Genomic DNA, 23641 nt, shown 5'->3' with positions numbered 1-23641 from the left:
GCTGGGAGACCGCCCTGCTGGATGGGAGGGCGGGCGGGCGGGGGCAGCAGGACACGGTGGGGGGAGCACTCTTTGTCTGAGAACAACCCTCTGGATACTCACCGGTCTTATATTCTAAGTCTCTCAGCAGCTTCCCTGGGGAGGAAAAATGGACAGCAATGACCCTTGAGCTCAGCAAACCTAGCAGCCTATTTCTCACAGTATTTGTCAGTACTAATTTTGTGCCAAGGGTCCATCCGTGAAGAAGACAGAGAAAGAAAACCCCAGGAGACCTCAGAGGAATCAGGTCAGAGACACACAATAAGGAGCCAGGTACCGTCTTCTCAAAGCAGCACCCAATCCTGATCCCACCACAGGACCCTCCCCAGCTCTTACCCTGGAATTCTCGCAGGCCTCGCTGCAGAGATTGAAGTTTATCTGAGAACTCTCCTGTCTTTTTTTTAACTACTCGAGCAATGGGTTTCCCAATCCAGAACTTCTTCCGTGGATACCTGAGAAGATGACAGACAAGCCTGTTACTTAGCTCCTCTTACATTTCTCTCAATCTTCGCGACAATTTATGAAGGAGGAGGGAAAGGTATGATTATCCCAGGTAACAGAGAAACAGGCCCTCAAAGGTACTCAGTCCAAGGCTGAGCCAGGACTCACGACCACCAGCAGACTCAACATCCAGAGCCCTTTTTTCTACCAAGGTGTGTACTCGCACGATCCCATCCCGTCACAGACGCGGCTAGTGGTCCCAGGAGTGGAGACTATACAGAGAACTTCTCAAGGATGTGTACTTGATTCCAGGAGACAAGGTCATTGTGATGAACCCTGGGATGTGGGTACCTCTGACCCCATATCACATGCTACTAATTTGGATCATGGCCAAGCAACAAGGGAAGGGACACGGGCACAAGGGAATGAGGTGCACTGTGAAAACAGAACTCTGTTACCTGTTTAAGAAGTCTCTGGTGTCCTGGAAGGGAAGAAAGCACAAGCATCAGTGTGAATTAAACACTTCGTTCATATGTATCAACACTATTAGAGACCAGGCAGCATCAATGAACATATACAGTTTTTTCCTTATGAGGCTGACATTCTAGCGGCAGCAAAGGATAAAACAAAAAGAAAACAAACAAAATAATCACAGTGACAGAGCGAATGGAGGGGGGCCAGGGGATGACTGAGCCAGCTTCTCTGAGAGGATGACACTGTGCTCAGATGTGAAGGAGAAGGTACTGGCCAGGTGAAGAGTGGGCGGAAAGCAGGGTGAGAACGGGCTCGGCAAAGGTGGTAGGGGCCGAATCATGCAGGGCTGGGCAGGCACAGTAAGGAGTTCAAACTCTGTGCCACATTCAGAAGAAAGCCACCAGAGCTTCAAATGGGGCAGTGATTGTATGTGATCTGCTTCACCGTGGCTGAGACTGCTAAGAACCCTCTACAATCCATTCTCCTTTCTTCCTTGTAGTAATAGAATCTGTGAAATAACAGCTGGGCAGAGCATTGCCGAAGACTACATTTCCCAGATCCCTTTGCAACCAGGTATGGTCATGTGACTAAGTTCTAGCCAATGGGATGTAAAAGGAAGCAATGGCTATAATTTTGGGGTTGTGTCCTTAAAAAAAAAAAAATCCATTCTTCTTCCTCTTTTTGCTTGGTTCAGTTTTGGAAACAAGGGTGAGGCCAACTTTGGCTACACAGCTAAGGACAACATCCCTTGAGGTTAGTGAAGCCACCAGATGGACGTAACCAGCTCCCTGGCTGACCACATGGACAGCTGCCCTGACAGCTCTAGACCCCTCGTGTCTGAACTGTCACTGGGAGAGAAATAACTTGTTTGGTATAGTAGCTAGCCAAAATCCTAAGTGATCAAGCTCTTGGCCATCCTGTACAGAATGGATTAAGAGAAGCAATGCCAACATGGGGGGCAGTCTGGAGACTGTTTTGTGGACCAGCAAGAGTTAATGATGCCCTGACTAGGGCAGTGCAGTGTGGCCAGGGAGGCAGCACACGCCAGGTGTGGGACAGAGTGGGCATTCTGGCAAGGGACAACTAAGGACAGGCCAGTCTGTGCAGGATGGAGAATGGTGCTGCCTGAGTGATGGGACATGGTAGAATGGGGAGGGGGTTCTTGCGAGAGGCTGGTCATTTCCTTTTTGTGAGTCTAAAGCCTCCATAACACTTTGTATTAATTTTTGCTTTCCTTTCACATATTCCACAAATATTAAGTGCTTCCTGTGTGTCAGGTGCCACTCCAGAAGTGGGGATAGAGCAAGAAAAAAAAAAAAAAGACACACAAATCTCTTAACAGGGGGAAGCAGAGAGCAAAGAATCAACCTAACAAATCCATTAGATGATGCCATTAAGAGATGAGTGCTATAGGAAGAGAGGAGCCTGGACGGGGACTGGGTAAGGGCGGGGGCAGAGTGACCTCTGAGAGTGAAATCTGGGAAGCAAAGGAAATCGCTGAATTGTGCCTACAGTGGACTGTTTCAGCAAATTCTCAGGAAGAACTTGGGGTCTTGCTGCCAAGAGGCCATCAAACGGGTGAGAGCTACATCGGTTGCCACCATGAAGCAACTTGTTGCCCTTCTACTTGGCCCCTCAAAACAAGTCCAAGCCAGTTCCAGAGTGGTGATAAATCTGAGACAGTATATGCCAGCAACTCTGCCAGGAAAGTAAAAGTTGCTCAGTCGTGTCCGACTCTTTGCGACCCCATGAACTGTACAGCCCATGGAATTCTCCAGATCAGAATACTGAAGTGGGCAGTCTTTCCCTTCTCCAGGGGATCTTCCCAACTCAGAGATCGAACCCAGGCCTCCCGCATTACAGGAGGATTCTTTACCAGCTGAGCCACAAGGGATACGCGGCATAAAAAGGTAAATAAATAGGCAGGAGGTGGGCAAGATTAGGGAGCCAAGAGGGTGGATGGTGGGACACAGGAGTTACTACTGCAGTCTCACAGAGAGAGACTGGGCTCATCTAAGGGCAGGCTGTGAGCCGCCCAGAGAGGACGGGACCCAGAGCACCAGTGCAGGAACCCTACTCCCAAAGGCTGCACAAGGAGAGACCTGGGAGTCCTGAGATGACCTGCAGCCTCACACCCGGGGCTCCACAGGGAAGCAACCTGCCCATGGCTCCCGGAGGCCTCCCGCACCACCTCCAGCTCCTGGGGCTGTGGTGAAAGAGGCAGTCAGAGCAGCAAGCCTGGGGCAGGAATCACAGCAATGCTGGGTAGTAAGAATCCGAAGGTTCTTCATGGGTGTGGATGGTGCCCAACAGTGGAAGGCAGAGTCGCCAATTGCCACTCGACCCTACAAGGCCCACCCTGGACTGAACCAAGGAGCTGGTTCTTGGTACCCTCGAGGTGCTCCCCACTCCCCCAGCTCCCTTAAACCTCCTCCTGACAGCGCTGCTCAAGAGATCGTTCCTGTTCTATCACCTCTGTCAAAAGGCCTTGTATTTATCTCCTGTCCTGCTGCTTGTCCCTCACCTGTATTTCTCTACCACATTTTGCATCAGGACTCCCATCTTAGTAGGGCCTCATCCTTACTGTCCACTGACAGTCAATCTCTGGAGAAATACTAACACCAGGGCAGGAGTTAGCTGTCCAATTCCCTTCAGCAAAGGCAGACCCAAACAGACACCGACAAAACCCACCAGTGCCACACTCCCGCGCTGACCTCCAGCAGACACCCACTTTCTCTCCCTCTCTCCTCCCACCCAGCCCCAGGGGTGCCCTCTATCTGAGTGGTCTCAGAGGCTCTGAAGGCTGGGCCTCTGTCGGTCCACAAAGCTCTTCCAGATAGACTGGGGAGAAGCTCCCCTCTGGGCAGACGCAACCGGATCCCCGCCCCCCAGCACCCTAGCTGTGCCCCTCTGTTCTACAAGTGCCCACCCACACTGTGGCAGGGGCTGGCGGCTGCGGGGAGAGGAAGGATGTGCACCCCTGAAGGGGAGGGAGAGAGGGAGAGGGGAGACAGCAAGTGACCTAGTCAGAGAGACAAACCTGAGGGAACAGAATGACAGAGGAGGAAAGGAAGGAGCCAGACAGACATTCTGGACAAAGTGAGAGAAAAGAAGAGCAAGAGGCCGGAGGCCTGGGAGTCAGGACGCCCGGGCTGGAGCTCTGACTCACTTCCTGATCTGCCCCATGGCCTGGGACGAACTCTTCCACCCTCTGGTGCTCTGAGACTTCATCACTGAGGGCTGGAGCGGAAGAGTTCCCAAAGCTTGAGTCAGAATCCACAATGACAGAGAGGCAGGCAGAGGCCACCTGTGCGGCACACCTACCTGGGGGCCTCACCATCTCCCCCGAGGTCCCGCAACCGGCTTGCCCTGCCATGGGCCAGGGCCAACGTTTCCCTAGACGTCCTGGGTGGTCCCAGCCACCCCTCACCATGCAAGTGGAGGAGCTCATTATACAGGCCTTCTCCTGGCCTGTGGGGCGGGAGACTGAGGGATCACACATGTTCCACCCAAAGGCAGTTCAAAGCCCTGTTGAAGGCAGTGTGACTCCTTTGGGAGGCTCCCGGTGGAGGGGGTCGTGGTGTCATTTCAACTTAGCAACCATCCTTGATTCCAATCCATGACCCTCCCTTTTTCAGCATCAAAGCTGCCTCCTCCAGCAGGTGCCCTAGAGGCACCCTGCCTGCTTGCCACCCGATTCTCTGAGGCTGATGCCACAGGCTCAGAGAAAACTTCTGTCTTCTGACTCTCTTCCCCAGCTGCCCATCTCCTCCAGATCCTCTGGGTTCTTAAGAGAAGCCGCCCTTCAGCCATCCCTCAGCCACCCCCGACCCCACAGGCTTCTTCATCTCCAGAACCATAAAAAGCCTCCCCGGACCAGCATCTGCCAGTGACTTTGGAAGACAGGCTCGTGCCGGCAGTAATGAGAATGGAGGATAGTAATGAAAATACTAATAAGCTTCTCTTCCATTTCTACAGCACTTCTTAAGACTATAAACTCTTGCTCATAGATTTACTTTTTGAAGGGACACCGTGCCAACGGTCTCATTTTACGCTCATGCAATCGCTGCAGTGAGTGGTGGGGATAAGGAGCATCGTCTCCATGCTTCAGATGAGAACACGGAGGCCCGGGGAAGAAAAGACTCTCCAAGGTCCCCTGAGGGAGAGGCAGGGCCATGCCCGCCGTCCTGGTCTCCCGGCTCCCTGCCCCGGGGAGGTCTCTCACCTGCATGAGCTCCGCAGCCGGCTGCTGCACCTTGCCCTCCAGCTCGGAGATGACCTGCGCCAGCCGGGCAAGCTCCCCGACGCCCCTGGTCTTGAACTTCTCCCTGCCCTCTGTGAGCTCCTGCTCCAGCTTCGCCAGCTGGCCCAGCAGGTGCTGCTCCCGCTCCCTCAGGAACTGGTGACCCTGCTCAAACTCAGCCACGATGCACTGCCTCTGGTCCTGGAGCTTCTTCTGCAGGGAGGGAAGGGGGAGAAGGGGGTGGCACTGCCGCCCTCCCCTCCGGGATCCGGCGTGGGGTGCACACGCTGGCTCTTCGCCCTCGCTGACCCCATTCATGAGTTCTACAGTGTCCAGGCTGGAAGGGGCTTGGAGCCTTCCTGGGGCAACCTCCTTTCCTCAGGGAAGACAAGGTAAGTCAGCCAGGTCAGTCCCCTCACGGGACTGGAAGCATGAGTGCCTACCATCAGCTGTTCTAGGTAAACCAGTATGTTCCAGGGCCCTCTGAGGACACTATGAGCCAACAGTTTCCAACTGGTGTGTGCTGCCTCTTCCAGGACGTTTCCCTTGATTAATTTTATTCAAGCCTAACTAACCCTCTCTTCAGCATCCTCCCCAGCATGTGTAAAATACGTGCATACTATCCTTGCCACTATCTCCTCTTTCCTCAGTGAAACTCTGGAAGGTCTACGACCGGGACCATGTCCTTTCTTGTCTCCCAATCTTCCTGCTGAGTCCAGGCTGGGACCTGGTCAGCATCCTTGCACACAGGGCGCCTGAAGGCACTGCTCGGGTTGGGCCATGTCCTGCCTCCCCGTCCCTCTCCCGGGGCCCATGAGCTCACCGCATGGACTGGCCCCAACATCCCTCCACCCTCCAGTGCCCGCTTCCCCAACAGACTTTGCCCCAGAAAACTGGAATCTTTATCAGTTTTTTCCCTTCCTGATCGCCTCTCTAACCAAGCACTCTATGCGCTGTCTCTGTTTCCTAACTACAGGCAACCATGGACTCACTACACACAGCGTCCTCACAGCTGGTCAGGCCCGGCCAAGCCCACTCCTCTCAGTTCTCCTCTTGGAGCCAGTTCCCGCCTTCCAAACCCTCTGGCTCCCCTCACTCGCAGGAATCATGTCTCTCTCCCGCTCTTTGAAAGGAAGCATGAAGCCAGGCCTTCCTCAGTTCCTCACACCCTGACTCTGCTGAGCAAACAGGCCCTGCAGCTGAGGTGAATCACAGAAGAAGGACCTTAGCCGACATCCAGGCAACCCCTTCACTTGCGAGATGAGGAAGCAGGCCAAGCCTGCAGACCTCAGACTGGCAGGGCGTGGGCCAAAACCCAGGTCTCCCACTGCCAGTCCGGTCAGGGCTCCTCTCCCAGGGAGCCAGTGGCCGCCCAGCTGTGTCTCTACAAGCTCAAGAGCTCCTGCTCTGCACAGCCGATTGCCTGCCTCAGGGCTCTCTCCCTCGACAGCCTCACTTACCAGCGCAGCCAGGATATCAGCTTCGCCCTTGGCCTGAAAGCCCTGAATTTTGTCTCTGTCTCTCCTTAGGGTACTCAGGTGGTTCAGGATTTTTTCCTGCAGAAAGACAAGCAGTGGGGATGCTCTGGGCTGAGGCAGGAGGGTGGGCTCGGGCCGAGTCCCGGGCCAGCGAGAAGCCTTCCGAGGGGCCTGCGCGAGGCCTCGCCTGCGGGTGGGCGCCGAGCAGAGCTTCCCTCCCTGCGGGGGAGCGGAGGGCTTACCCTGTGGGGCTGGGCCGCCTTCTCCACCAGGACGGCCGAGTGCGGCCTGTGCTCGCGGGACTCCCGGCACATGACGCACAGCAGCTTGCCGTCGTCCTCGCAGAAGTAATGCAGCTTCTCCCGGTGCCGCTCGCACAGCCTCGCCTCCGCCTGCTCCTGGGCCGCCTCCCCCGGCTGCCGGCCCCCGTCCACCTTCAGCCGCTCAATGTTCTCCACCAGGCTGGCCAGCTGCCACACCGGCCGGATATTCTCCTTCTTAAAAGGCTTCTTGCACAGGGGGCAGGCAGGGCGGCCCCCTGAGATGGGGCGGATGTCAGCGGTACAGCTGCGGCAGAAGACGTGGCCACAGTCAATGGTCACTGGGTCCCGCAGGTAATCGAGGCAGATGGAGCAGGTCACCTCCTCTTCCAGACTCCGCAGCGGTGCCGACGCGGCCATGGTATCCCGAGCTCAGAGGGGCCCCTGTTCACCGGCTGGGACTTCTCCTCCTTGGGGACCAGACATGGAGTCAACAGCAGGCCCAGCAGAGGGGCGGGAGTGGCAGCCGCACATGGGGCTGCGTGCCCAAGCAACCGACCAGTCAATCGCAGCTCCTATGAGGCTCCCCCAGAATCAGAGGGAAAGGACCTTACTGATCCTCAAGTCCAATGCCCTCATTTTACAGATGAGGAAACTGAGGCCCAGAGTGTGTAGCTTGGAAGAAGGGAGAGTAGCGCAGGTACCAGCCCATGCCGTACTCTTGGGAACACACTCCTACCTCCAGACCCTGTCCTTCCATCTGCTGGAAAATTGCTCTAATGTAGCGATTATGAGAACAAGACCCCAGATAACTACCTGCTGAACTGTCATAATATACAAATCCACAACACCTACTATGTGCACAGTGCTCCCTGACTTTGCTGCACATAGCCTGCACAACTGTTCATGAGGGGCCTTGACAGAGTCAAGAGACTCCTCTGTTTGCCCTGCAGACTTCAGGTTGCAAAGACTAAGTGCACTGAGGTTCTTTACCGAGACTCAAGGAGCATCAGGAGGTTGAGTTCCGGTGTCCTCCTTTATAGATGTTTCCTTGGGCTGTGTGAGTTTTTGACTGGGTTCACTTGCCCCAGAGAGGTGGTCCCTACCTAGACTCAGTCTGCTGGCAGAGCACTGCCGGGCCACAATGGACTCGTTCTCAGCTGTGCCCCTCCACGCAGCTGGCCTGGCCGCTCTACTGCTAACACGGGTGACTGAAACCAACGTGGGAGGAACCTTCAGGTGGCTCTGACAGGGATGTGTGGATGACAGCGTGGCCCTCAGAGGGAACACATAAGTTGAGCACAGAGGACTTTAGTTCTGTTTACCTCCGCAGCCTTGGCACACCTCCTGTCTGAGGTTAGGAGCCTCAGCACACCTAAAGCAACAGCTGCCTCCTGCCCTTACACTGTGTGACAAGAAAAAACTCATTTAAGTACTCTGAGCCTCAGTTTATCCATCCATAAAATGGGGAGAGTCATACTTACCTTCAAGGGGTTCCTACATGGATTGAGTAAAAGAATTATGCTAGAAGTATTAGGCATAAGCGTGATATTGAGGGGGAATCTAGAAGAGAATCCAGAACCCTTGGCTCCCAAATCCAGTGAGTATTCAAAGCACAAGTAAAGCAAGACTGGAAATTTAAAGTGGCAGCAAGAGAGGAAGTAAGGATGAAACGCCACGGTGACACATGGGCTCCAAGTTAAAGTCTCGTGGAGAGACCCATGGTAGGCCACCGGAGCAGTCTCTGGGAAGACAGCCAGTAGACAGGGCACACAGATAACTGCCAGGCTGGAATGAAGCCCTTGGAACCACAGGCAAATCAATCTGATTACTTATTATGTATGTGAAAGTCCATTACAACAGAGTTCAGTGGCCTTCAATTTCTTTCATGTACTGACATGAATGAGCTAGAAATAAAGCCCCAAAGAGAAAACAACACAGAAATACAAAGTCTATTTCTTGAGGATCTAATGCAGCAATATATAAAAAGTGCTTTCTAAACGGAAAGTACTGTACAAATGTAAGGCATTATTTTACTACTGACAATGAACTCCAACCAGAAGCTCCAACAGATTTAGAGATGCGTGACTTTAAGAGATGTAACGGGTGTGGAAAAGACCTGTACCTACAAAGCTCAAGTGAAATAATTATAAAGAATTTAACTGGTAAATGCAGGTAATAAAGTTTTTAGTATGCTAATAAGGATGGTAAAAAGTCTAGGAATTGCCTGGTGCAACTCCCTGGTTTGTCTGTTGAGGAAGTGAGCCTAACCCAGCACTCGGAAATGTAACACAAGGTTCAGTTCAGCTGCTCAGTCATGTCTGACTCTCTGCGACCTCATGGACTGCAGCATGCCAGGCTTCCCTGTCCATCACCAACTCCTGGGGCTTGCTCAGACTCACATCCATCAAGTTGGTGATGCCATCCAGCCATCTCATCCTCTGTTGTCCCAACACAAGGTTGGGACCGGTGGGCGGCAGTGTTGGTGATTCCTGTGGGCACTGGAGCCCTTCACCAATCACTTTGCTAGGGCCTTGAAAGTTCAAAGGTTGAGGTTATTTGTTTCTTTTGTTGTAATGGGGGATGGCATGTGTTTATCTTCAGGGTTGGGAAATTAATTCTGTTGCAAATGACTATGAAGAGCTTAGCTATGGCTCCCAGTCCACACAAAACCTGATACCCTCATCACTTGGAGCAGGGGTTCTTCACCCAGGATCCATGCTGGACTTTGATGCATCTTTAAACCCCCAACATTATATGAATGATCACATATGTACTAGACAAACAAACCTGTCCAGGGATTATGGAAGAACACCAGTGAAAAAGTGTAGGAGGGATAACAATTAGGAAAACATCATCTTGCAACCCCCACTATATAAGACAAGGATCATCATCTGATGCTAAAACCATGAGATGAAAGGTACTAGGGGACAGGATGGTTCCATGGTGCCAAGGTACCACCCAGTGGGTTACTCCCTAACGTACCTTGATAAGGGGGATCTGGTGATGGCTTCAGCCAGTGACCAAATCCAGCATATGGGACAGACTGGCATATGTTTCTCAATGTGGTGCCACACGAATTGAAAATGTCACCTTTGCAGCAGTCCTGCCAAAAATGTTTGACGACAATGAATCAAATCTTTCGACCTAACTTTCAGTTTAGCAAGAATACAAGGGACAGAGATGAGCTATAAACCACATCATCAGGAAGTAATCAAATAGAGAACATGAGACATTCCCCCAAGACAACTGGCATGGTCTTCTAAAAAGTCAAGCTATGAAAAATAAAGCAGGATTGTTCCTGATATAAACAGACTAAAGGGAAATAACAACCAAATGCAAATACTTTGATTGGATCTGGGCTTTTAAAAAAAGTTATAAAATAATTTGGGGACAATTAGGAGAAACTTGACTAAAGACTGGGTATCGGATCATATTGAAAAATTATTACTGATTTTTAATGGCATTTATTCAAGTTATGTATGGGAATGTCCGTATTTTTAGGCTATGCATGCTGCAGGATTTAGGACTGCACAGGGGCTTTCCAGGTGTTGCCAGTGGTAAAGAACCCGCCAAGAACTTTGCCGATACAGGAGACATAAGAGATGCGGGTTCGATCCCTGGGTCAGGAAGATCCCCTGGAGGAGGAAACGGCAAGCCACTTCAGTATTCTTGCCTGAAAAATTCCATTGACAGAGGAGCCTAGTGGCCTACAGTCAATCCATGGGGTCACAAAGAATTGGACATGACTGGGCGAGTGAACACTCATGCATATATATATATAACACCAGTACAACTTGCTTTTAAATAGTTCAACAAGAAAAAATAAAAGGCAGAAAAATTCTGAGGTGAGGGGCTAGAATTTTCCATCCGTCTTAAAGTCATCTGTACAAGGGTCTGTAACTACCAAAGACCCTGAAAATCATAATAGAGAGATGTTTGTGTCTGACACTTGTGGAAGCTCAAGATACAGGTGCTGAACAAACGATCAGATTCAGAGGACAGGAAGGCAATGCTAATTGCACATGCATTTGTTTGACAGTCTGCTGAAATAAAAGAAACACGGTACATTTCCATGTTCAATCCCATTGCTTCATTATATAGGCTCCATCGCAAATGCATAACGAATATTAAAGACAGCTTACTCTGGCATTGCTGAACACATGTAAGATCCAAGGTGTAAATCTTGGGTTAAATCCAGATTCGGGTTTGGGTTCAACAGCCTGGTGACTGACAACGTCTTGGTGACAGTATTTCTGTAGGACCCACCTTACTGGCCATTTACACACCTCACGTTATTTAACGCTCAGGATCCTCTTCTCAGGAAACTGAGGTTCACGGAGGGAAGCAACCTGCCCAAGAGCACATGGCAAGGATGCAGTGTCTGGTGCTGATGCCTCGGCCCAGTCCATACACTCTCTTGTTCGCCCAGGCAAACTGCAAAACTGGCCCTAATACCAGCTCCTTTGTCAGGAGGCGCCGATGAGGTCATCTCAATGGAAGGGCTTTGTAAACAGGAGTGTGCTGACAGAAGTCAAGGGGCACGTGTTACTGCTGATGCTGAGTAAAAGCACCCTCTCCTCATACTCGACAGGCAGTGTGGTTCCTGTACAAGAGTGAGTGGACCTGAACACCTACTCACACCTCATAGCCAGCCCTTTCGAGCCAACGCAAAACTGACCCTCTCGCAAACCCCTCCCTAGCTTATCACGCTCCCCTGTGACTCTACCCCTTCTATCCCTTGTGCCTTCAACATAGCCTGATGATCTCAACAGGTTTCCACAGTAAGGGGTAAAACTATCACTCTCCTTGCTATTCCTGGCTCTTGGAAGGGCAGAACCACAGAAATAAGAGCCAGAAAAAGTTTTCACAATGACATGGTCCACCCTACTCCCTTTACCTAAATGAGGATTCTGAAACCTAAGGAAGTCATTTCATGACCTACCTTCTACCAGAGGCCATTCACCTCTGCTCAGGGTGGACAGGTCCTCTGTCCCTTCAATAAACCGGAAGCTGGCTATGATTCCACCCAACCAGGTAGGACTGGAGACACCAGCGTTTTTACTGTGCAACATAAAGTCACTGCTGAGATCAAGAGTCACCAAATTGGTTTCTTTTGTTTTGCCAACTGGCTATTAGGCAGGAAGAAGTCAGTTTAACAAATTTAGTTTTTTCAAGATCATAAATGGAGTCAGTGAAATCAACAACTATGGGTTAGTGAGATGAAGACAGTCTTATTCAACCTCCAGAGGCAGGAGGGCCCTAAGCCACCAGCTAGAGAGTTACTACTTTACATCAAAGTTGAGACACCTATGTCATCACATGTTTGCATCTTTCAAATGTGGTCAATGACATACCATAATATAACTGGCAAAGATTTTTTCTATGTGAAACAAAACAATGGATGACATCACAGATTTGATGAAATGTAGCGTTTATCTTGTATAAAGTACTGCCAGGGTCATCCAACATGTGCAATTCATCCTGTCACCCTCCTGCTTCAAAACTCCTGAGGTCAAAGCTGTACTGCAGGACACGCAGGCCCCCTAGAATCTGGGCCCCACTTAACAACCAGCCCTGAATCCTGCTTCAGCCTAATGTTAGAGACAATGAGCCAGAAAGACAGCCCCTTCTTCACCACCCCCACTCCCACCCCATGCTCCTGTACATGAGTTTGTCAGCTCCAGCTCATCCTTGAAAGCCTGAATTAGATATGCCCCAGTATCTGTGGTCCTTCTGGTGACCATCCCACCTCTGAGCTGAATGAATTCCCTCCCTCAGGAAGCTCCTACAGATGCTGTTATTATAGCTACAGTCACACTGCTTCCTAACTGATATTTTACCCATCTTTCTCCCAACCAGGATGTGAATCCAAGGGTCACATCTCACTGATCTTTCCATATCTTCAATATCAAACACAAAGTCTGTAAATGTTTGTGAAGCTAAATGTTATCCTATGATTCCAGAGTCCCATATCTTCTTCATTCTCCCATCAACACACTCCTCTTCCCACTTTGCAATCTCATTTCAGCAGGAGGCTCCAAGGGCTCCCCTCCAATTAGACACTCCTGGCCACAAACACTGCCCAGACTTCCTCTCTTCACGCATATAGTTTGGGAGTGGGGGGGTGAAGAGGGTCACTTCTACCAACCTGGCAAATCTGAACTCACTCTGAGTGAGTGAGTGAGTGTTAGTTGCTCAGTAGTGTCCAATTCTTTGCTACCCCCTGGACTGTAGCCCATCAGGTTCCTCTGTCCATGGAATTATCTAGGCAAGAATACTGGAGTGGGTTGCCATGGTTGCCATTTCCTTTTCCAAGGGATCTTCCTAACCCAGGGATCGAATTGGGTCTCCCGCATTGCAGGCAGAGTCCTTCATCCTGGATGCTAGCCAATAAGCCTTTGTTTTCCAAAATTAATTTCTTCCCATTCTCCATGTCTTTTTCTATTCAGAGCATAGTCTGAAGTCACCCCAAGAAGCCTCGATTCCAACTATGGACTCTCCACTAGCAGTCATAAGGTCTTCTCCAACAGTCTGAGCCCAGCCTGTTACTCCCTCCTCCCTTTGGGGGAAGTGACATCTAAGAAGCCACTTTATGCTCCTCAGTTTCCTTACCGCTTAACAAGAAAGAATAATGTCAAGTTTGCCAAGCTGACTTCATGCGAGGTCACACAAGTGAAAAGTGTTCTCAACAGCAAAATACGCTACAAAAATACATCCTAGAAAGGAGCAGAGAAGCCAACCAAAAAGAGCTCCCAGTGGCTAAAGTTGCAACAAAACGAAGTAGTACTGAATTATAACCCTGAGTATAAAATAAATATCCATGAGTCCACACTGATACAAATAAATGAATAGCTTAATAAATCAGGCAAAAGAGACAAATCTCTCATGCAGAAGAATTGCAAATAACACAGGTACAGAGTTGCCCGTAAGGAGGGTGGAACACACTCCCCACTTCTCTGCACAGGGTCTGACTACTTTCCAAAGAGTACAGTATGGAAGGGAGGAGTGGGGGAGCAGGAAGGAGAAAGTTTACAATGGAGAAGCCTGACAAGCACTACCTCAGCCAAGTAATCAAGACCAGCATCAAGTCATAAAGCATGTTCCCTTGATGTGAAGTGATGAAAATGGCAATCCACCTCTGTGGTCTTCCTCCCAACAACCCGTAAGCCAGTATCAGGGGCAGCCTATAATGTAACATAATATGATATATATAAGGAGTATTCCTCCAAACTCTCAAGATTATAAAAAAACTTTGAGAAACTGCCACAGCCAAGGGGAGCATAATGAGAACTAATTGGAATATGGTAACTTGGGTAGAATCATGAGACAAAAAAGTACTTAGGTAAAAACTATAAAAATGTGAATTCAGTATGTATGTCGGCCAATAATAATGTATCAGTACAGGTTCACTAATCATTAAGAAATGTTCCATATTAATGTAAGATGTTAATAAATGAATGGGGGAAAGGTTTGGGGGTACTGGGAACTCTGTATTAGCTTCCCAATTTTTCTGTAAATCTAAAACTGTTCTAAAAAATAAAGTTTATTAAAAAAAAAAACGGAATTGCAATTTGAGGTACAAAATAAAGTCAATTTTTAAAAAAGTTGATGCTTTTAAACTCGGGGCAGGAGTAACTCTAAGAATCATGATTTTTAGCTCAGGGTCCCTGACACTGATATTTGTTGTTGAATGAACCAATATCATTCTCAGGAAGCGCACACAAACCGTCGTAGTGCCAAACTCTGGAATGTACTGAGAATTTGGAGGTGTTTGCTTCTCATTTGCTCCACAAAGATGAATTTACACTTTCTAAGGGTGAAAAGCAGCAGGGAAAATGCTCAATTACTAATGGGCCAGAGGAAGGAGTGAATGCAAAGCTCCAGGTATACGTGGCTAAACCGGTTTATTCTGACCAATTAAAAAAACAAAACAAAAAACACCACGACTTTGATCCTGGGGCCAGACTGGCAGTTTACACGGCTCCAAGCAACGAGACCGTCATCTGGCCCCCATTACTTCCGGCTCTGGAGACAAGAATGGATGGGTGCCCGGGCTGAACACGCGAAAGCGAGGAAGACCCACGAGGAGAGAGCGAATGGAGGCCCAAGCAAGCAGGAGGATTAGGCCGGCAGGGAGGACGGCGCGAACTTCACCCTTCTCCCGAGCGCGCCAGGCGGCCCGGCCCCATTCTGCCCGCGCGGCTGCATCCGGCCGCTCGGACCCCGGGGCTTATGTGTGACTGCTGCTTTGCAGCATTTCTCACCGGGCACCCCCTACTCACCGGTCCCCAGCTCCGGGCCGCGAATCCCGAGCTGGGGTCGATCTTTCTCGCAGTGGTCAGTTCCGGGTCGAGCTCCTCCGCCCGCACCCTGGGCAACCGCGCGTCCCGGCCTGGTAATCTCCCGGCTTTCCGGAGCCCTCCACCGAGATTTTCCCCCCCGGACCAGCACCCGGATTGGTCGCTGCTGAACGCCGCCTCCCAATGGGAGCCTTATTTCCCTGACGTCACTGATCACTGGGCAAATCCCCGGGCCGTCGCGGTGGGTGGGGCAGCAGGGGCCGAGAAACCGAAACTGAAATGGTGCGGAGCCTAGGTTTAGCGGCTGCTGTATTGAGTTTGGCTCGTGGTGCGCGCACCTGCCCTGCAGGGTGGAAGGAAGCGAAACTTAAGGCCTCATGAGACCCCTTTGTAGGACTCTGCAATGGATGAAACCCTCCCCTCCTCCCGATTCCCGCCCCACCGGGAGGGCGTTTGGCATACAAGTTTCGTTTGCCAGGTGCTCAACATTAAATAGGACTTCCTGACCCTAAAGCTTCCTGGGTGGCTCAGAGGGTAAAGTGTCTGCCCGCAATGCGGGAGATCTGGGTTCGATCCCCTGGTAGACTACAATCAATGGAATCAGAAAGAGTTGTACACTGAGCAACTGCACTTCCCTGACCCAACCTGGCCTACGTTTGCTTCCTGCACCAGGCAGGATCTTAGCAAACGGATAGTCCCAGGTGTCTATGAGGAGTAAGACGCTTTTACATGAACTATCTTTAAATCAGGCAGGCATTTTTGTCCCCATTTGACAGAAGGGAAAACTGAAATTCCAAGAGCTTAGGGGCCTGAGCTGTTTCCCTCTTTGGTGCTGGATTCAGAAACCACAGAGCCTGAAAAACGGACGGGCATTCAGGGTCCCAGGATCCTTGGTGGGGAGATTTCCTAGAAGCTCATGCAAGTCCACCCCGCAGCCAGGGAGGGAAGCTGACCAGCCCCAGGGTCCGGGCCGCTCGCTCCACTGCTGTGCAGCGACCCCTATGCAGCCGTTACTGTGTCCCAGGCACAATCTCCCCTGGGCTGGCGGGACAGTCACCGCGGTCAGCACATAGGCCCTCCAACTACCTACTCTTTTGGTTAGTGTTTTGGAAGACATGTTTAAAACGTTCCTTAAATGATTTCATGCTACTAATTTGTCCTCTCCCTGTCTCTAGGACTTCCCTGGCGGCTCAGACGGTCAAGCGTCTGCCTACAATGCGGGAGACCTGGGTTCAATCCCTGGGTTGGGAAGATCCCCTGGAGAAGGAAATGGCAAGCCATCCCAATATTCTTGCCTGGAAAATCCCATGGACGGAGGAACTGGTAGGCTACAGTCCATGGGGTCGCAAAGAGTCGGACAGGACTGAGCGACTTCACTTTCACTTTCTGCCTCGAGGAGGTACTTGCCCCACCCACAGGCCATTCTGTGCATCCTCCAGCCACAGAGGTCCTTTCTCCTGCTTAAAATCCTCCGCATCTTCCCAGCCTAGAGAGGCAGGAAGGCCTCTGCAGGGCCTGGGGGGCTGACACAACCGGCCTGCTTCTCTCTCTGACTTCCCTCTTGCCGTTTCTCCCTAAGTCCCTGTGCTGCAACCTATCTAGTCTTGAAACTCTCTGCCATAGCCCCTGGCATGGCTGCCAGCTTCCTGTCAGTCATGTCTCTGCTCAGCTGGCATCTCCATAAGGCTTTCCTCCATCACCCAGTCTAAATCAGGTCATGACACAGCATTCTGTTTCACTTTCTTTGTACATTTGTCGTCATAGGAAAGCATCTTGTTCATTTCTTTATCACTCACCCCCAACCCACCAATGTAAGCCATGAGGGTAGAGACATCATCTGTGTTCCCTACACATGGTGAATGAATGGGCTCTGCTTGGGCATTTCTGGAAGCTTTCTAAAGCCCTGTGGCTCTGCTTGGCTGCAGTGTCGCTTACACATTCCCTGCTCCCACCACACTACACCTTGGTTGATGCAGCTACTCAAGATCAAGTAAGGGCAATAGTGACTCCAAGACTTGCTTTTATTAATTAATTAATTTGCTTATTTGCACAGGATCCTTAGTTTTAAGATGCAAACTCTTAGTTTCAGCATGTGGGATCTTGTTCCCCAGCCAGGAATGGAACCTGAGCCCCCTACATTGGAAATGTGGAGTCTTAGACACTGCATCACCGGGGAAGTCCCTCCAAGGCTTGCTTTGTAGTCAATGGCAGTTTTGAAGCAGCACACAGAGATAACTGCCCCTGTAGCTGCTAGCTGCTCAAACTCACTGCCCCTCGAGTGTCTGAAAGCAGAGCCAAAATTCCTTCCTCCAGATCTCCAGCCATACTGCCTGAGACCAAAGCATCATATGGGGCTGGTTAGGAGTTTGGCTTTCAAGTCAAATCTCTGCATGAGCAGAAATCCTCCTCTCTACCACTTTTTTCATGATTCTTGAAGTTGCTCAGCCTCTATGTGCAATAGATTCTTTCTCTGAAAAATAGATATAATAATTATATCCACTTCATAGAATCATTGTGAGGGTTAAATGAGATAACATATAAAGCCTGTGAAGCAATAAGTATTGACTAGTGCAAAGGATATCACTATTTGCATTTGAAATGAGAGTCTTAAGCAAGATAATTTAGTAGATATGTTCCTACTATTTACAGTATTTATTGAGTGAAAATATGTCTTTCAGAAATCTCAAGGTCTTAAGAATATTAGAGTGCTTGGAAAGAAGCCTCTAAACCAGAATACTTAAAAATATGAAGCTCCCATGGGTTAAGAGGCAAAGAATTTGAACCTTTTTTATGAAGGATACCTTGTTATCAGGGCCATGACGTATCATGAATAAATGACATATCTAAAGGAAAAGCTAAAAGTTATGTCAACTAAACAGGGCTTTAAGCCTAGATGTCTGTTTCTAGCAAAGGTTTAACGAATAAAGAAATAAATATGTGCTAACAACTGACTGCTTTTGTACTAAGACCTGGCTACAGGCTAAAAAACCACAGGCATCACTGTCCCTTTTCAAAGGAAAAAAAGGCATTTTGAATCCTTATAGCATTAACTGCTGGGTTTTGAACAGAAAGAAGGTGTAGACTGAGCCAATCTCTTATTTGACTTGAGTAGTTCTTTAAAATACTTTATATTCCATTTATATTATATTTATATATTAGGTATGTTTATATAAACATCTTTTTGTTCAAAAGTTAGTAAAAATATCCTGTTTAGTAAACAATGAGAAATTCAACTTTTAACTTTATAATGAAGATTCTAAATCTTATGTGGTGAGGATGCAGTTACCTCACAGTGTGAAATAGAATACTATCATGACATTTTTTTAAGTATTATGGAATTTTTCAAATCTACATAAAAATAGAGGAAATATCATGAACCACTTGACCTCAACAATTATCAACATGTTCGTTTATTTTATCTATTCCTTCCCCCTACTTTCTTTTTTAACTCAAATATTTTAAAGCAAATTATAGACATGTTTTACTTTACTTGACCATATTTAAACTCCTTGATTTTCTCAAAGGTGTTTTTTGGCAGTTGAGTTGCAGGAAACTAGATGCAAACAAAGTCCATACTATTAAGGAAAAAAAAAAATCCCAAACTTGGACATAGGCAAACCGATGACCGTGTGTCCTTTCTATGTAACACTGGAGTGTTTTCCAACAGGCCCATGGAAGAATGATCTCATTCTCTAGTGTATCTTTACTGTGACTTGTTATTTTAGAGTATATAGTGTACTCTTTAAGGGTAGATGTGAATTTATAGAAAAATGACACAGATGCAAATGCTTCTTGGTCAATAGCAATGTAAATGAATATTGGTCAGTAGAGATGTAAAAGATGTATGTCCAGTGCCCATGTGTATTGAGTCTTGAATTCTTTTTGCAGTAATTCTTTTTTACTGGTTCCCTTTATCCTTCCTTGATAAATGCTCACTTGATATGAGTATAGGACCGTTATTTTTAAGTTTCTAAAAATTATACTTTGATAATACATTGTGTTTTATTATTATGTCTTTTAATCCTCCTCTTATTTATAGCAATCCACCCTCCCTCTAGTTTCATACTATTAATTTGCTGAAGAAACCAGTTCATTTCTCCTGTAAAATGTTCCAGTCTGCATTTATCTGGATTCCTCATAATGTCTATTAACTTGTATCTCTGTCTTTTGTATTTCTTGTAGCTCATTCTTAGATCTAGAAGCTCTGTCAGATTTGGGTCCCATTTATTAAGGCAAGAAATATTTCATAAGTGCTCCTGTACCTACTGCCGCACACAAAGAGGTATATGACCGCCACCCCACTTTGAATGATGGCAAGTTTGATGAAAGGTTCAGGTATTGTCATGCTCGTCACTCCTTCCCCATGGGATTTGTTATGAATTTGTTGTTTCTCAGCTCCAAAATGCACCTGAGCCCTTTAAATATTTTCCCTTTGCCAGCAGGCAGAGAGCTTTGGCACTAGAGGGCAGTAGAGAGTCATTGCAGGAAAAAAAGATTTTGGCTTCCTGTTACACGCAACTTCTCAGAGTTTCTGGCTTGTCTTGATTTTTTTTGACAAAGAGAAGTTCTTCATTCTAAAGTAGCCAAATTTATCAGTCTTTATGTTGTGGACTCTGTGTCTAGTTTAATAAATTCTTTCCTGAGGTCACAAAAATAATCTCCAATATTATTTTATAAAATTTAAAAGTTTTATCTTTCAAATTTAAGACTTTAGTATATCTGGATTAATTCATTTTTATGTTTGGAGCAAGATATGGATTTGTTTCTCTCTTTCCTTGATGGTATCTGATTATCCCCGGACCATCTATTGCATAGCTCTTCCTTGCCCCACTGCCAGCTCTAATCATATGCTGTTTATCCATTTAGTTATTCTCCAATACTTATTGAGCACCTACTTTGTGCTGAGTCCTTTCATAGATGCTGGGGCTCCAGCAGAACAAGACAGACAAAAATTTCAGGGGAGCTAGCATTCAACTGGGGGAAGACAAACAATGGACAAAATATAAATTAAATATTTGTTATGCTACGTGTTGATAAAGGAGCCCTATGGACGGTTCACACAGCAAGGGAAAACAAAATGGCCTGAAAGATGAAAAAAATGCTCAACCTAACTCATAATAAAGAAGAAGCAAATAAAATAACTACACAAGGATTTTTTTTTTTTTTTTGCTCCTGTCAGAATGGCAAAAATTGAAAAGTTTGGCATGTACTTGATTGGCAAGGCTGTGAAGAAACAAGCCCTCCTTTCATTTATTGCTTGTAGAATCCAACTTAGGACAAACATTTAGAAAAACAATTGACAGCGCATGTCAAAATTGTAAATGTATATACCCTTAAACCCTGCAATTCCACAGTTCCATTTCTTGGAATTCATTCTACAGATATGCTTGTATACATGCAAAACATATAATTTTGTTCACTGCAGTTTGTCTTAACAAAAGATTGGGAATAATCCATGCATCCATCAGTTTTAGACTGGCTAAAATTTTATGCACACACGCACACACACAGGAATACTATGCAGTGAAAAACTAATCACAGTGCAGGAGTTCTCTGTGTACTTTTGGTAAGATCTCAAAGATATATTGCAAGTGAAAAGAGTAAGGTGAAGAACTGTGTAGAATAGGTTATCTTTGTGTTAAAAAAAAAAAAAACAGAGAGATGGGAACCAAGAATCTCTTGATATTTTCATAGCGAGAAAGTACACAAGAAAGTAAAGAAGGTGGTTTCCTGTTTGGGATTGAGGCTTGAACTGGAGAGATGGTGGGCAGGATTGTAAGCAAGACCCTTCAGTGTCTCTACTGTGGCAGAGTGCTTCTTCCGGCAAATAAACAAGGGAATGGTGTCAGCATAATGTGGAATCTGCATTGTGTTGCGTGTATCTGTCCCAGTATGTGAATGTTTTGCGCTGAGTAGCAGCAGCTGATTGCAAAGTTCCAAATGCGATAGAACAGAACAAGCTGAGGGAGTATGATGCTTAGATGATGCCGTTCATCATGGCATCTCCTTCCTCTCCACTTAGTTGGACTCACTCTCTGTCTTGAAGTGCTTGTGAAATAATTATCCTCATCTTCAAGAATTTTTTGAGGACAAGATTAGTAAGGTGCTGCTGCAGTCTGATTCTACGCAGGAGCGGCAACAACTTTTTTGCTGATGCACTCCTCAAAAGCACAGGAGAAAAATGTCATCAGGCTGCCTTACAAGAGCTTTTCTAGGTGTCTTCTGCTGAGATGCATTTGCAGTGATAGAAAAGATGATTGTGGTGTAGTCTGTGCTTTGTGGGAGAAGATTGTATTTGGAACTCTGTAAGGGGATTCTAAATGAAAAAGGTAGTAAGACAGCCCAGAAATGCTAGTGCAAAAGAAACAACCACAATGAGCCAATGTCACCAGCATTGGCACCTGCTTTTTATGCAAAGTCTCAGCTGCTTATCCTGCAGCTTCTGTTGGTGATGACCCCCTAGTTTGTTTCCATAAACCACCAGCTTCCATCTTTCCTCACCTAGTCAAAGTAGCTTTACCCCCCTTTTTTTCCAATAATGGTAAAGTCCTTTACCTCATATTATAACCTTTGTCTATTAGCTGTTTAACGAGTTTTTTTTTAAAACGATGCCAGTGTTTTTATTTGGATTGTTATAGATTGTTTTGTTACTGTTATGGTTACCAAAATGTGGAGATTCTGAGCTGTTTGGCAAAACCCTATTTTCCTCATAAGCTCTGTATTTCTGTGGTTTTATATGTGTACCATCAGATCTTAGAATCATGTGAGTCCCTTGCTATTCAAAATTTTTAAACAAAGAAAATGAATAAACTATAGGAAGATTTAAAAATTAAAAAGTCTATACTCCCACCACAGTAGAACTAAGACATAGCAGGATGAGAACGCCAAGTTGGAGAGGGACAACTTTCCCTTTGACCAGAGGATCAGCCTTCCTTGTGGCCCATGGACAGCTGGCAGCTGCTGTGCAAAGGCCTGTCCTGCTCCACAGGGAGAAAGTTCATGGGGTCCAAAGGCTGGGCGCTGGCAGGTGCTGGAAGAATCTCACTGCCAGAGACTCTGGGGAGGTTGGTTACAGATGCCCAACGTTCTGTGAGGCCTGAACAGGGCAGGGAGACCAATGGCAGGACTTTTTTATTTTTTAATATATATTTATTTTTTTGGCTACCCTGGGCAGGATCTTCAATCTTCATTGTGGCACACAGCATCTTTAGTAACAGCGTAAGGGATCTATAGTTCCCAGACCAGGGATCAAACCTGGGCCCTCTGCACTGGGAGTGCAGAGTCGTAGCCACTGGACCGCCAGGGAAGTTTCAGCACTCCTTTACTGTTGCTTTTGCAACTTCTTGTTATTAATACCAGAGTCCCCTTCAAACTTTGTTATTTATCTGGGAATTTGGTAGAAATGTGCTACCCCCAATATCTAAACAGGTTAATCAGATACTGGGAGGAGGGTAAGGGCGCTTTTTTTTTTTTTCAGTTGGAGTCTGTAGGGCTAACAGTTTATCCTTTCTGGATTGTGGAATGTCTCTTTGGGCTGTATTTAAATGGCCCCTAAGGAAGACACAGAACCCCGGGTTTTATCTTCACATGAGGCCCACCCAGCCTTAACCAGAGGCTCTAGGAGGGAGTTTGTTCCTTGTATATTCCAGCTTCTATTGATTCTAGGTGTTTCTTGAATAGTGACTGAGTCACCTGAAGCTCTGCCTGTCTTGACGTTGCCTCTTCCTTTTCTCCGTGTTTCTCTTATAAGGACATTTGGACTGGATTTAGGGTCCACCCTAGTAGTCCAGGATGGTCTCATCTCAAGATATTTTTTCCAAATGAGTTAAACTTCACGGGTTCTGGGGATTCAAATGTAGGCATGTCTTTTTTTTTTTTGAGGGGGGTGGCTACCATTCAACCCACCACCAGGAGGACAGCCCATAACAGGGAAGAGTGGGCCACTTCTCTAATGCAAGAAAATGCAGAGGAATATAAGTAGTCAAGTCTTTATCTGGCTTTGGTGGCAGGATAATGCTGGCTTCACAGAACTTGATTAGGCTGTCTGGTCTAAAAGTAGTAGAGATGTAAGTTTCATGCAAAAATGTTTCTTCATGACTACTCTGATCTTTTTTATCTTTTGTGCCCCTATTTGGTTTTGGGATTCATATTTGTCCTCACAAATCTGAATTCGATTAGGGAGGTTATATGTGACAAGACAGGATTAGTTGGTTATAGGGGACACTGCACTTTGCCAACATGCATGCTTCAGTTCAGTTCAGTTCAGTCACTCAGTCGTGTCCAACTCTTTGCGACCCCATGAATTGAAGCACGTCAGGCCTCCCTGTCCATCACCAACATGCATGCTTAGTCTGAGGTAAAAAATAATGGGGTGCCTGGCATCATATGAAGGCACTAAGACTT

General features: G+C 47.5%; 2 protein-coding genes across 6 annotated transcripts in view; one reads left to right on the top strand and one right to left on the bottom strand.

The window, feature by feature from the left end:
- The window catches only part of TRIM26 (tripartite motif containing 26), a 58763-nt gene that overhangs the window by 2480 nt on the left and 32642 nt on the right, over positions 1-23641 (bottom strand). The window contains exons 1-8 of one of the 3 annotated variants that reach the window (XM_042237462.2): positions 15221-15343; positions 9921-10041; positions 6918-7405; positions 6658-6753; positions 5180-5410; positions 939-961; positions 376-491; positions 103-135 (exon numbers count right to left, since the gene is read on the bottom strand). In XM_042237462.2, coding sequence (XP_042093396.1) covers positions 103-135; positions 376-491; positions 939-961; positions 5180-5410; positions 6658-6753; positions 6918-7355 — 937 coding nt within the window. In that variant the 5' untranslated portion in view covers positions 7356-7405; positions 9921-10041; positions 15221-15343. Of the gene's footprint in view, positions 1-102; positions 136-375; positions 492-938; positions 962-5179; positions 5411-6657; positions 6754-6917; positions 7406-9920; positions 10042-15220; positions 15344-23641 lie in introns of those variants that run through there. The other 2 variants (XM_027958392.3, XM_060403337.1) reach the window with 2 other exon arrangements.
- LOC114109595 (tripartite motif-containing protein 26-like) overlaps positions 15491-23641 on the top strand; it is a 33365-nt gene continuing 25214 nt past the window's right edge. For 2 of the 3 annotated variants that reach the window (XM_042237458.2, XM_060403344.1), the window contains exons 1-2: positions 15491-15716; positions 16414-16561. The gene's annotated coding sequence lies outside the window, so the exon portion shown is untranslated. Of the gene's footprint in view, positions 15717-16413; positions 16638-23641 lie in introns of all 3 variants that reach the window. The other variant, XR_009597615.1, reaches the window with a different exon arrangement.

The sequence above is a fragment of the Ovis aries genome, chromosome 20 (assembly GCF_016772045.2).
Source record: "Ovis aries strain OAR_USU_Benz2616 breed Rambouillet chromosome 20, ARS-UI_Ramb_v3.0, whole genome shotgun sequence".
In the NCBI taxonomy this organism is placed as follows: Eukaryota; Metazoa; Chordata; class Mammalia; order Artiodactyla; family Bovidae; genus Ovis; species Ovis aries.
Note: the sequence above shows the minus strand (reverse complement) of the source record. Positions and strands in the feature narration are given on the sequence as shown.